Genomic DNA, 14,112 nt, shown 5'->3' on the forward strand with positions numbered 1-14,112 from the left:
GAGCGTGGAGGGGAGCAGATGGAGAAGAGATGGGGGGAGATGGAAGGAGGAAGGGGGAGATGGCCGTCAGGACACAAGGTGAGTGATGGGGAAGAGGGCGACAGTCGAGAGAGATGAAAGAAAAAGAGACATTAAGTGATAATAATAATCATCGCCACCACTTACTGCTGCTCACGTGTGCCAGGCATTGTTCTAAGTGCTTTACGTTTCGCACCTCAATTTAATCCCCACAATCGCCCTGGTGCAGGTGACATCATCATCACCATCATTAGCAGCACAGAGAGGTTTAGTAACTTGCCTAAGGACACACAGCCAGGAAGTGGCAGAGCCCGTTTATATGGCACCAAACTCTGAGCTCTTAACCACTACTCTATACTGCCTTTGGGGTCATGGCCAGTTATAGCAGAGTGGAGGACAGGCACAGGGCGAGAAAAACAAAAAAAAAAAAAAAAAAAAAAAACAAACAAAAAAAAAGAGGATGCGCGTTGGGAGAGAGAGATGGAGGGGGTCAGGGGACAGAGAAAGAGAGAGATGAAGAGAGGGAGATGAAAGAGAGAAGAAACAAGGGGAGAAAAAGGTTCCCCTCATCCCTTTAGCTTCATTCCACACGGGCTGGGCGTTCTCCCCGTGGCCTGCCGCCAGCTCCTACCCTCTTAGTCAGATCTCCTTGCCTCTCGGGCGCCCTTGTCCACCGCTAGGGGGCGCACGAGGGGTGACTGCGCAACCCCTGCCTCGGTGGGCTCTGAGCTGTGCCCGGCCTGTCCGCTGTGGGGTCACCATCCCCAGACGAGCACCCAGCGCGTGGTAGGTGATCGGTCCCTCACCTTGCCTGGTTAAGCGTCCTCACCTCCACCCCGAATAATGAGAGCTGCAGAGCCCTCGGCCCCCCAAACCTCCGCTTCAATGGCAGGGGCAGGGACGCCAGCCCACCCCTGCTGGGCGTGGCTAAATGCTTTCCCTAAGACTGCCGGATCTTGAATAGGCTTGGACTTCGGGTGACCTCCACTCACTAGCAGCTCTGGGGGACCTCCACATCACCTTAGGCTCTGCCAGAGGCCCTGTCCTCCACTGGACCATTGGTGCACCTCAAGTCCACACCAAACCCTGTGAGGTGGGGACGGTGTTGTCCCCATTCTGCAGAAAGCACTCTTCCTAAGATCACCCAGCCTGGAAGGGCTGGGAATGGGGCTGGGCCCTGTCTCCAGCCACCCAGCACACAGGGATACAGACATCTCCTTTGCTAACAGGATTGCTCTTCCGGGGCTGTTCCTGTGACAGAGACCAGACCCCAGAAGCGTGCCTCTGAAGGCTTTGTGAATCTGAGCTCCACCCCAACCTGGGCAAGTCCCTGTGGGCTAGCTTGCTTTGCATCTTCCTGTCATCCCGAACCTCAAGGAACACAGCTATGGGAGGGGGGCCATTGGTGCCCTCCGCAGCGACAACTCCGGTCCAGTCTCTACTGCCAGCCACCGGCCACCAGCCCTGCTCACCTCTGCCGCTGCAGGGAGGCAGTCCTCTCAGGGACATAGCTGGCTCCGCCGTGGTGGCTGTCCCCGCTTCCTCCGCTGCCTCCCCGGGCCCAAGGCAGAGCCCCTCCAGCTGCTGAGGAGCCCCCGAACTGCTGGAGCTTGGAGCTGAGTTCACTGATGATGCTGGCTTTGACGGTGGCCAAGGCAGAGGCCTGAGGCTGGGACAGAGGCCCGGGAAGGGGTGGTGGCGGCGGGCCCGGGCCCTCCTCCCAGGGCAGCAGCTTCCGAGGCAAGGAAGAGGCGGTGGGCAATGGCACCGGAGGGACTTCTGGCTCTACTGCTACCGGGCCCCCAGCCACGCCTGCTGCAGAGGACCCTGAACAGGCGCTCAGGGCCAGCAGCCCATCGTTGCCGGCCCCAGCCACAGAGACGGTGGGGCTGGTGGGGGTGACAGGGTCTCGGAGTCCCCCGCTGGGGCCGGGTCGTAAGCCTCCACCCACCCCCAGCGCCCGGCCTCGGAGCTTAGAGGGGGTCATGAGCTGTGGGGGGTACGGTGGGCCTGGCGCCCCGCTGCCCCCGAAGGCCTGGCCGTCCAAGTATGCTACGTAGGTGTCCAGTAGCTCCGGCCCGCTGGCCACGCCCCCGCCCCCAGCGCTGCCGCCTCCCTCTGCCGACAGACTGCTTAGCGTAGACGCGCTACTGATGGTCTCCAGGGGGTGGTCACTGCTGCTGCGACTGTCCACCTCCTCGATTCCAGAGTCCGTGCCTGGTGGTGGATCTGGGCCTGGCTGCGGGGCCGGGGGCGCTGGGGCTGCTGGGGCCGGTGGGCCTGGTGGCGGGGGATCGCCGGGAGCTGCAGGAGCCCCCTGGGTCAGTGTGGCCACCTCACTATCATAGGACGTCAGGCTGGATGCGGTGGAGTCCAGGGTGGGCGGGGCAGGGGCAGCTGCCGCTGGGGCTGGCACAGGGGGCAAAGGGGTGACCGGAGTAGGGGGGTCCGGGAGCGGGTGAGGGGGTCCAGGCGTGAGCGGCGACTCGGGCTTCTCAAAACTGTTGGAAAACTCGAGAGGCGGGGGTAGTGGCTCCACGAAGAGGAAGTCGCCGTCGTCCACGTCCACCGACGGGGCAGGCGGCGGCAGCACGAGTAGCGGGAGCCCGTTCTCCTCGGCGCCCCGCGGGGACGTGGGCGAGGCGGGTACGGAGCGGCGCGGGCTGGGCGGCGGGATCCCAGGCCCGTCCTCTGCGGAAGGCCCTCTGGAGACCGACGCCGGGGGCGCGCGAGGCTGGCAATTCTCCAAGAAGCGCACGTGGAGCGGCAGCCGCTCGGGTTCCTCAGGGGCTCCGGACCTCCAAGTCTTGCCGACCGCAGGGTGCGGGACAGGAGGCTCCGGTCCGAGCTGCAGCAGCAGGGGCCCCACGCCGGGCGCCGTGGGCGGCAGGCGGTGCAGAAGCGAGCGCCGCGCGGCGGGCGGGCTGGCGGTGAGCGGCTTGTCCGGCCCACCCAGCCCCGCCCGGTACCCCAGTTCCCGGCGGGCGGGATCAGGCGGCGCCGCCCCCCAGAGGCGCAGCACAGGCTCGTGGTGCGCGTGAGGCGAGTGGTGGTGCGGGGTGGGCGGCGGGGCGTCGTAGCGGGGCGAGGGCGGCCGGGGCGGGGGCTGGGGGACCCCGCCGCCCTCTGATGACTCCTTGAGCGCGCGCTCCCGGGCGGCCAGCGCCAGCCCGAGAGGGGAGGCAGGGTCTAGGGCCTTGCCGGTGAGCGGGTGCACCAGGGGCCGCGGCGGCGGCAGGAAGCTGGAGAAGGCGCTGCTGGCCCCGCTGCCCGCGTAGGCGCGAGCGCCCGCCGAGTAGCCCGCGTAGCCCGAGCTTCCCGTGGCCCCCGTGGACTCCAGACGGAGGTAGGGCTCCGCGGAGAACATGCCCTCGTCGATGGACTTGGAGTGGCGCAGCCGCGGGCCCGGGGTCGCCCCCGCGCCCAGCGCGCCCTCACCGCCGTCTTCGTCGCCTGCGTCCGTGGAGAGGAAAAGCGTGGAGCGCCGGCGCGCCTCGTTCTGCCAGCCGCCCTCCCTGCGCGCCGCGCCCACCAGGGCCGCCCCGAACTGGCTGGTGAAGTCCAGGGTAGCTGGGCCGCTGGGGGACGCGGGCGTGGGCACGGGCGACGGCGACGGCGGCACGGGCGACAGGGGAGGCGCCGGGCTGGGCGAGGGGCCCCCGCCCCCCGTGCCCCCTCCGCCGCCACCCGCTGGGGGCTCGGGCTGCGTCGGGGGCTCGGCCTCGGTGCTGCTGCCCTGGCTGCTGCGGCCGCTGCTGCTGGTGGACGGAGCCTTGATGATGATGGTGGGGATGGGGATGGAGTTCTTCTCGGCGGGCGCGGGCGCGGCTGGCGGCGGCTGCGGCGACGCGGGGGACGCGGGCGCGGGGGCGGGCAGGGCGCCCTTGTGCGGCTCGCCCTCCACCTTGGTCTGCTTGACCAGCGGCCCCTTGCGGCCGCGGCCGGAGCGCGCGGGCACGTACATGGCAGCGCTGGCGGCGCGCGGCGGCAGCTGGAAGTAGCGCAGGGCCGGGGCCTGCGGGGCGCCCGCGGCACCGCCCCCCGCGTGATGCGAGGGCGACGGCGCTCCGGGGCCGGGACTGGGCCCGCCGCCCCTCCAACCTCGCAGGCTGGGCTGGGGCCCCAGGGCCAGGCGCGGCGGGGGGTCGTCGGGGGCGCCGCCTGTCTCCATCTCCGGGGGGTGCGGCGGATGCGCGTGGTGGTGGTGCGGCTGGGGCGGCGGCACGTGGTGGTGATGGTGGTGGGGCGGATGGTGGTGCGCGGGGGGCAGGGGCCCGCCATGGTACAGGCCCTTGTCTCGGGTTCCCACGCGTGTGTCTGGAGGAGAGGGGCCGTCGAAGGACGCCGGTGAGGAGGCCGGGAGGGGTCCCCCGGAGCCGGGGTTGAAGGGGCCTCCCCGCGGGGAGGGGGTGAGGCGGCCCGAGGAGGAGGGGGCCGGCGGGGTGCTGTACGGGGGCTCTGGCGGGGACGTGGTGGGCGGCGGGGGGATGTCCTCCGAACCCGGCACGGACAGGCTGCGGCTGAACTTCATGGCTGGGGGCGCTAGGTACGGTCTGTCGTCCTCTGCGGCCCCTGAGGAGACACGGAGGATCCCGAGTGGGACACAGCGGGGCTCTTCCGCTGTCCTGTCCCCTAAGAGTAACCTGCAGCACCTGGTATAAATGGCCAAACGCTGCGAACGAATCAGCCCGGTGCTTCAGGCCCTCCACTGCTCTCCAGCAAACAGCAGAGGGAGCAGGCGGGAGGTGGGGGGCGAAATTCAACTGAATTTCCCCTCCGGACGCGAGGGGGCACCCCTTCCTCATTCACAAGAAGGCCAACGTACACTACGGTGCCTTGGAGTAAGCACATGTAGCTTGCCATGATTATGTGCCTATGACTTCGGAACTACAAGCACTCGGGAGGTGGCCGACGGCAAACAGCCTCCTCAGGCTTAGGGATTGAACCCTCGGCCTCATGCTTGCTAGACAAGCTCACTGCTGCTGGGCTGCAAAAGCACTCGGCCTGTGGTGACGCAGGTAGAAGTCACTGATGCTGCCACTGCTCTGGGAATGGCAGACGCTGGACTCAGGGACTAGCAAGAGGCGAAACCAATGGCAAAACTGCTGCGGGAAGCTTGCAGGAGTTGACTCCTTGCCTGCTTCTCGGGGTGAGACCTGATTCTCCTGCCTCTGACTGCTCCTCCCTGTGCAGCGCCTGTCTCCGCTCACTGGCTACCATCACCCCCTGCACTGATGTGCGGGGCGCCATCCCCGGGTCCCAGCGCGGGGCTCTGAGGGTCAGGAATGCAAACGCCTTCGTTTCTGGGTGCAGAGCAGCTTCTCCACACCCCACAGCTGGGAAGATGGGGAGCCAGGACTCCTGAGTTTTCCAGCTCCGAATCCTGGGCTCTCTGGCCAGCTAGGCAGCACTTCGAGTGTGAGACTAGACGCCCCTGCTTTCCCCGTGCAAGGTCACCCTCCCCGCCCAGCTGGCCCTTGCGGGGGACATACCGATAGATTTCTGTCGGAGCATGAGCCCAGGTCCCGGAGGCAGGAAAGAAGGACGTTCGTAACTTGGCTGGGACCGGTGATGGGGATCGAAGCTTGACTTTGGGGCAGCAGCCAGTGTGGGAAGAGAAAAGACAGCAGAGGAATATCAGGCCGGGTGTGGAGACAGCATCACCTCCCGCCACCCGCTTCCTTCTCCAAGCCTCTGGAAATAGGAGGCTCTGCGAAGGAGGTGAGAGGGCTCCAGGGAGGAGGCTCTCAGTCTGGGCAGCAGGTAGAAGGGAGAAGGAAGGTCGGCAGAGGACCCTGCTGCTCCCCTGCCCCGCTGGCTACAATGGGGACTTCCTTCCTGCTGTCACCGCCCATGTTCTGGTCTCCCTGGTCACCTGCTTGGGGACCTGCAGTGGCCTTCGCATTTTCCTGCCACTGCCCTGGCCCACAGCCCTGAGCGCCTGTCATCCACACGGGCCAGGAGGATCATTCAAAAGGAAAGTCGGGGTACAGCACTGCTTGCTTGAAACCCTACGGTCATACCCGAATTCCCAGCTCCACTCTACAAGGGGATCTCAGGGAGATGTTGCTGGTACCCATCCTTGGGTCCAGTTCCCCCCCAGATGGGCTGTGCCTGCCCCATGTTGCTGTGAGAAGCTCCTGCTGGTGGCTGTGGGCTGTCACCTGTCTCCAGAGCAATTGTAGTAATCTCAGCACTTGGGAGGCTGAGACAGGAGGACTGCCATGGGTCTGAAGCCAGCCTGAACTACATAGCAAGACCCTGTCTCAAAATAACAAAACCAAACCTGAAACCCCCAAATTTCAAAAAGTGCAGAGCACAAGCCTTGCAGGACAGACACACACAGGGAGAGCCAGGCAGGGCCAAGGCTGGGCTGTGACGGGAACGCCTTGTTCCCCTGAGCTTGCCGCTGTCCCAGGAGTCCTGTCCCAGGCTCCCATCCTGGGATACCCTTAAGGTCCAGTCCTTGCCCCAGGCTCCCACCTGCCTGCTCAGTACCCCTGCTCCCCTCCCTGGGCCTCTGCTTCTGATATGTCCCTCCTCACTGCCAGGCATTCCTCCTATGTCTGCTTTCTCCATTTAGATGTCCCTGCCCTGCCCCGTCACTGTCTGTTTCTGTCACAGCACACATCTCTTTCTGAAGCAGTCTTGTCATTTGCTGTGGCCTCCCAGACTTCCCAAAATAGGGGCGACATCTCTCACACTGGAGCCCTGGCATCTAGGCCCACCATACTTTAGGGGAAAGTTTTGACTTTTAGAAACTGGGGCGGGAGGGGGGAAGACAAATGCCAGCCTGCTTGGGTAAGACTGTCATCCCTTGGTCACATGGGGAATCATTTCAGAGTCCCCAGGACAGCAAAATGTATTGGTGCTTAGACCCCTAGGCACGGCCACGTCACCACACCCTAGACCACTGTAGACCACTGACACCGCTTGATAAATTGCAAACGCCACGTCGGTAGCTGCTTTGCTGTACTCTATGGTCGGCATAAGGCCAGAAGCCAGACACCGTGGTGCACACATGTGACTCCAGCACTTTGGAAGGCCGAGGCAGGAGCATTGCATGCTTAAGCCCAACTGGGCAACTTTGTGAGATCCTGCCTCCAAACAGAGAAGAGGGTCGGGGATGTAGCTCAAAGCCACGGGGCAGACAGGGATGTGTTCCGTGTGGAGTTGGCTGGATGGGGGCATCTGGTCCCTGCACTCAGGGGAGATGAGCCAAGTACTTGGGGCTCCGGGAGCCAGAGATAGCGACTGTCTTGTTCCCTGTCCCCTTCCTACAGCACAAGTCCAACAGCAAGAAGTGAACAGGAAGTGGCCAGTGCCAGGCACAGCGGGCCCTTGTACTTTGCTGTACTCTATGGTCCGGATAAGACCATAGAGTGCCTCGCTTCTGCCAGGTGACCACAGATGTCTCCCCTCTCTCTAAGTGAAAAGTGAAAAGCTGTGAAAGGGTTTTGGCCCAGACAGGACACTGTAGCACCGAAAGCCTCAACCTGAAGCAGGAAGCCCCTATCTCCCCTGCCCCTAGGAAGTTACCTGTGACGCCATCTTCCCCGCTCCTGGAAATTTACATATGACGCCAAACCTAGGACCAATGGGCTACCTGTATATCCCTAATGCCCGCCTTAGGTTCCACCCCAAACCGAGGCTATTTACATGCCCCCATGCCACGTGTCAGCCGGAGAGATCACCAGACGCCAGCGGTGGGGGTGCCGGTCATCTCTCTCCATGTTCTCAGAATAAAGGTCGCTTTTTATTTTATACTTCTCATCTTTTGGAAATATTTTTCATCTTTTGGAAATAATCCTAGCAAGCTGGACCTCACCTCCCAGCCCCTGCATTCAGTCCTTAGAAGTCCTGGCTGCTTCTCACTCAGAGCCTCAGCATGCACTGGCCCTCAGCCCTGAACAGCCTTTCCTTGTGCTCTGAAATTCTGCCACCCTGGCCTCCTCTTCCAAGCCTGTGCTGTCCCATGCATGGCCGATGGCCATTCAGATGAACACTGCAGTTGATTAATAATGACCAAAAAAAAATCCATCATGACTTTTAGCACTTTCTGGTCCCTACTACCTGGAATGCTAGTGCAATCACTGGAACTGCAGCAGCCATTATGAACTCTAAGGCCGTGTGGCTGGAAGAAAGTGCAGGATAGTAGAGCTGCAAGTGAGCAGGGAGGTGATCATGCCTGCCTGGGGCTCCCTGCCTTTGAATGCTTTAACATGAAAGCGATCAGCATTTACTGTGTGCAAGCTGCTTTTTGTGAAGTTAATCTCACACAAAGGATGGAATTCTTGCTCGCTTCTACCCTCTAAAGGTAAATTCTCTAAGAGACTGACCTCAAGTAGCCAATTCAGTCCTCTACCTGCAGGGCTCAGCAGCAAGCTCAGCATGTAGTAGTTGCTCAGTGAACGCTTGCAGCATGAAGAGTTCCTCGGAGGTGAAACATGTGAAAAGAAACCTGAGGGAAAGGCCCTTCCCACTGGGGCCAGGGCTGATGGCCTCATTCTGATGATAATGGAGGCAGCTGTGGATCAGATGGTGACAGTGAAATGATCTGGGAGGTACCGAACTAAATGCAAACTGACCTCCAGCAATAAACACAGGACAGCCAATCAGGCTGGGCCTCTGCGCGCGATGTCACCGGTTGCCATTTACAATCTTCCTTGCAAATCAGCCTGGGGCCCAGCTCTTCCAGGGCCTCTCCTGTGGATTGGTGCCCCAAGGGAGAAGGCTGACAAAGGGCTAGGCTGTTCCTGCTTGGGAGACAGCCCCTGAGAAGGGTCATGGGGAGAATGGGGCCTGGAAGTGGGGCGCAAATGAAGATAGAGACAAAGAAGGGAAGCCTGGCATAGTGGCACAAACCTATAATCGCAGCACTCTGGGAGGCTGAGGCAGGAAGATCTTAAATTTGAGGCCACTCTGTGCAACTTAAACCTGGTGTCAAAAGAAGAAAGAGGAGGGGGCTGGGGGGGATTTAGCTCAGCAGGCATAAGTGCCTGCAAGAGCAGGCAGTCGTGAGTTCGATCCCTGGTACCGATAAAAAGGAAAAAGACAAAAAAAAAAAAAAAAATTGGAAAAAAAAAAAAGAAGAAAGAGGTGCTGAGGCTGTCACTCGGTGGGTTAGGGAGGGAAAGACAGAGCAAGAAGAAAAAGAAATGAGAGAAGGAGACACAGAGATAGGTGCAGAGTCAGAGAGATGGGGGAGACCAAGATTGGGGGACAGGAAGGAAGAGAGGGAAACACATTCTTGGGAGGCTGCAAAATGGAAGGCTAGAGTAGCCTAGGAAGACTAGAGGGATGACGAACCACCAGAAGGGGAAACTGAGTCTGAGAGAGGCTGGAACCTGGGGACAAGGGAGCCCTCTGGTATCAGAGACCAGATGACAGAGTCAGTAGGGGAGAAGCCAGGCCACTCAGCCTCGCCCTCCCCCGTGGCTGACACCAGGTGCCTCCTCTCCCAGCAACCTTCATCTCCCCGTCTCCATCTTCTTATACCCTCACCTCTCGAAATACGGTGTCTTGGAGAGACCGGACCCCAGAAACACCGGGGTGATGCCACACCCAGACCACCCCCAGTCTAGACAAGGAGAGGGGAGAGATGTAGAGCCCAAGGGAGATGGAGACACAGAGGAGAACAAGACCAGACTCTGAAAAGCCCCAAGATGCAGTGACCTCAGAAGGTGGTGGGAAAGATCAGGATGGGATGCCCAGAGAGGCTCCGCATGAGGGCAGCTTTGGGGAAATCAGGGATGAGATCTTGGAAGTGCAAAGGAAATGGGGGCTCCAGGGGCAGATGACCAAGGCCTCCAGGAAAGGGAGGGACCAGAGGCCCCAGGGAGACAGGGCAGGGGTACCTTGAGGGGTGGGGACAGGCGGGCAGCTGGTGGCTGCGCCCACAAGTGCAGCCAGGAAGCGGGAGCCTGGCTGTCCTTTCAGCCTCTGAATGCAGGGCGCTGCCCACACTTCCTAGGGGGTCTGGGGAAGAAACAGGATTTGTTTGCATTCCATCCAGTGCAGCTTTTCAGGTTCTCTGGTAGGCAGGGGTCCCAGGTGCACGCAGACTCACTGCCCAGGTACAGAGGGGCCTCCGGTTTCCTACCCTGTCGAGAGCTGCTGTGCTAGGCCCCTTCTTACAGAAGAGGGAGCCAATACGGAGAAGTAACAGAGTCCACATGTCAGTGAGAGCCAGGATCTGAATCTGGGTTCGTTTGTTTATTATAGACCTTCAGGGGACCAGGAACAAAGGACAGACCTGGGGGAGGTTTGCAGGCCCAAGGTGGGAAGAGGAGAAACTAACACACAGGTGGGAAGGAGGCCTGAAGAAACCGGCCTGTTCGAGAATGTTCCAGCCCTTTGGTATGATTCGTTTTAATTTTGAAACAAGGTCTCCCTAAGTTGGTAAGTTGACCAGGCTGGGGCTCAAATTTGTGATCCTCCTGCCTCAGCCTCCCAGCACATGTGGAAGTGACGGATGGACAGATGGATGGATGAAAGGATGTGGTGGCCTCTTGATTCTGTGTAAGTGGGTAAACACAGGGCTAAGAACTGTTTAACCTTAGAATGATGGGGGGCAGGGGTTCTCAGCTAGAAGTAGTGTATCCTGCCAGGGGACAGTGGGCAGTACTAGCAGCCAGTCAGGGCTGGGAGTAAGGAAGTGGTCCTGGCAGCCAAAGGGAAAAGGTTCAGGGCATTGTTGTACATCCTACAGCACTAGGCTCAGGGCTACTTAATACACAGAGACTACCAAAAACCATAAAGATGCAAATGGCACTGCATCACTGATCCTGCACAGGGCGCTGGTCTGCAGTACGCCATGGGGACAGAAAGCAGGGGGCTTACTTGGCCCCCAGTGCTGGCAGCGTGCGTGTCTGGCCAGGAGACATGCTTGGCACCCTGTTCATGTCTGTGAAAACTCACATAAGCCCCCACAAATGCTCACTGGGGGTCTGCATGTAGGAAGACTCACAAATACAGAATCCTCGATGATTGAAGATTCATTTGGTAACAGAGCCATTGTCCCCAAACTCTGCTGCATCTGGTTTATAACCAAGTGTCCTCTCTCCTGGCCATCCACCCTTCCAGAGGAAGTTCACTGAGGACCAGTGGGGTGGTGCTGCAGGGTGACCAAGAAAACCGTGACAAAAGCCACAGGGAGGTAGACCAGGGCTGCATATACGGAAGAACTTTCAAGAAGTCTCCACTATAGAACAGATGCAACAGGAAGTGGTGAGCTCCCTGTCTTTAGAGGCATTCAAGCATAGGCTGAAAGACTGGGCAGACAGTAGAGAGGCATCAAAACTAACAGGTGACACCTGTCATCTCAGCGCTGTGGGAGCTGAGGCAGGAGACTGGGAGTTTGAGAATAGGCTGGGCTACACAGTAGATTCCTGTCTTGAGAAACAAAAACAGCAACCACAACAACAACAAAAAAAATAAATTTAAAAAAGAGGCAAGCTGTCATCTAGCTGATGTGCCCAGGAGACAGCCTGGGACATGTGGAGCTCAGAATTAGATGTGAAATTTCAAAAACTCCAGCGCCGATCAGGGAATGACTTGCCCGGGATGGGGGAGGCGGAAGCAAAGGTTTCAACAAAGCAAAACGTGGAAAGCACGCCAGCGCTAGCCCAGCCGCCCAGAGCATGCGCACTGGGAGCTAGTCGCGGGGGCCTCCCGAAAAACAGCAAGGTCAGTTCCCGCCCCATCCTTCCAGAGCAGGGCACCGAGACAGCCAGAGACTAAGCAGTGTGGTCCGAAGTGCCACAGACAGTTAGAGGAAGCTGGGATTGGATGCCACGTCTGCCTGGACGAATACCCATGCACTTCGGAGCCTCAGGCTGAAGAGAAGGAGGCACAGAAGATAAACCTAATATTTGCAAGGAATTCAGGCTCCTCGAGAGATGGTACTCTAAACTGCCCAGGCTGGGCTCAAATTTGTGATCCTCCTGCCTCAGCCTCCCAGAATACTCTTGTAAAAAGTCTGAGCCTCACTACAGCAGCTGGTCTAGTACTTGGTGAGGCTGTGGATAGATTCCACTCCAGGGGCGGGGGCCTGTGTACTTAGGACTAAAAACTGTGTCTTTATTTTCACATCCTCAACAAAACCTCGACTCTTCCTCAATTAAGGATACAGACAACAAACTCTGCTAGTCTCAGCAAGCCTGCTATCTGCATCCCCCACAGAAATCGCAGATATTTTCATATCCCATTGCGGTGGCACAGATTTCTTGAAATAATGTTTATATGCCTCGTGATTTTGAAATTAAGAGTAGTTAAGATCCCCCGTCAGATTGCACTGTGTAATGTGTGGATGGAAAAAAGCACTGATATTATGATACCGCAAATTTCGCTTTTTAAAAATATTTTGGTAACTGTTTTGTGTAGCTGGCTTCTTTTTCGTTGTCTTGCATACTGCGTTCTATGCATTTATAAGCATTACCCTGATGCCGGTCTACGAAGGGATCTGCAACCCCCCAAAAGCAACGAAGCCAGCTTTAGAGTAAATAGCAAGGACAGGGCAGGGACAGGTAACAGGTTGGGGAGGTACAGGCAGGTCTGGAGGGTACACTGAGGTCAAGGGGCATAGCCCAATGAGTAGACCACTAGGGACAGACCTGCAGGGGCCCCCAAAACACCTAGGGCTGAGGCTGGACTAAGGGTATAGGGTCTGACAGCCTGGGTTGGAATCCTGGCCCCTTCTCTGAGCCTCAGTTCCCTCTCAGCCCCCAACAAGTGAGCTTACAAGTGTTTGTACCTCACAGGATGACTCTAAGAAATAAGTGAGACAATCCATGCGGAACACAGCATTTCCCATGGGGGAAAGCCAGTGGAGACAGGGCAGGGTAACTTTTGTTTTGGAGAGAGAAGGTTCTGCTATGTTGCCTAGGCTACTGGATCCTCTTGCCTCAGCCTCCCAAGTAGCTGAGGGTACAGGCCCATACTACGGCGCCGGCCTGGCTTAATAATTAATACTTTAATAACTAACACTGCTGAGCTCCTATCATTATGCGGGGGAATCTCCACCTATGACATCGCTTTGGTGCCCTGGGGTGAACAGAAAGAAAAGAGACAAAGAACCAGAGCAGAGAGATGGGGATGCGGGAGGAACACAAGGAGACAGAGGGAAAGAAGGCTCCCAGATAAAGAGGGGCCTCAGAAGTGCGATGCCTCCAGCGTCAACGCGGGCTCAGGAGAAGTTTTGGCAGGGGACCCCAGTTCACTCCCATGCCAGCTGCCTACCTCGGTGGCGAAGAAGCCTTTGGGCCGATGCTTGCCCAGGGATGCAAGGCCACCCGGTGCAGGGCTCTCGCTGGCGCTGATGGTTTGCTGGGCTGCAGCCAGGATCTCGTCCAGTTTGTCTGAGAGAGGCGCAGACAGGTGGGACACAATGAAGTCTGATACAGCGACAGAGCCGCACTGTATTCAGCCAGGAGAAAGGGGCACGTGACAGAAAGGGAGGCCAGGGAGTGAGGGACCCAGCTGGGGCATCTTACTGAGCGCCATCTGATACACAGTCCGCTTTTTCTCCATGCTGGGCACCGGTGCAGGCTGCTGCTCATACTCTGTGGGCAAAGGAGACAGATGTAGCTCAAGAGCGCCCCCTCGAGGCAGGGCAGAACAGGCTGGCCAGTGGGTGTGGCCAACAATACAGCCAGTGGGCGTGGCCAGTGAGTGTGCGCAAGCGCGGAATGGGGCTGTGTGGGGCTGGGTGGGGAAGGGGCGAATCCGCCGGTGGAGTTGGGACATGGGGACCCTCCCGCCAGTCCTGTGCCCACTCACCACTTTTCTTCTTCCAGGGGGAGACTAGCCCGGGTGAGAGGCAGTAGAGGAGTCAAGAGTTAGGACATCAGGGGGAGGTGAGGGGTCCCCTCTTTGGCACACCCACCTCCCTTAGGGCCCCGGAGGTGTCACGGGAAACTGGGACCCCCCAGTTTTCCTCAGCCCTGCCTAGGGAGAGGGGGTCACCTTCCAGTGTTTTTTTGGAGGGGGGGTTCTGGGAGCTACTGGAAGGAGAATGAGAAAGAGAAAGCAGGGTTCAGGGAGGAAGTTGGATGGATGGAGAAGGACCAGAAGGAAGGACAAAGTGACCCCAAG

The 14,112-nt window shown here is 59.1% G+C and overlaps 1 protein-coding gene across 9 annotated transcripts in view; it reads right to left on the reverse strand.

The window, feature by feature from the left end:
* Shank1 (SH3 and multiple ankyrin repeat domains 1) overlaps positions 1–14,112 on the reverse strand; it is a 44,068-nt gene that overhangs the window by 3,159 nt on the left and 26,797 nt on the right. For 5 of the 9 annotated variants that reach the window (XM_063253199.1, XM_063253195.1, XM_063253196.1 and 2 more), the window contains 5 exons: positions 13,798–13,821; positions 13,512–13,580; positions 13,258–13,376; positions 5,511–5,607; positions 1,491–4,590 (listed from right to left, as the gene is read on the reverse strand). In XM_063253199.1, the coding sequence (XP_063109269.1) occupies positions 1,491–4,590; positions 5,511–5,607; positions 13,258–13,376; positions 13,512–13,580; positions 13,798–13,821 (3,409 nt within the window). Of the gene's footprint in view, positions 1–214; positions 380–1,490; positions 4,591–5,510; positions 5,608–13,257; positions 13,377–13,511; positions 13,581–13,797; positions 13,822–14,112 lie in introns of all 9 variants that reach the window. The other 4 variants (XM_063253198.1, XM_063253194.1, XR_010048688.1 and 1 more) reach the window with 3 other exon arrangements.

Source organism: Cavia porcellus, unplaced genomic scaffold (genome assembly GCF_034190915.1).
Source record: "Cavia porcellus strain 051 isolate PalLab524CR breed Dunkin Hartley unplaced genomic scaffold, mCavPor4.1 scaffold_7, whole genome shotgun sequence".
In the NCBI taxonomy this organism is placed as follows: Eukaryota; Metazoa; Chordata; class Mammalia; order Rodentia; family Caviidae; genus Cavia; species Cavia porcellus.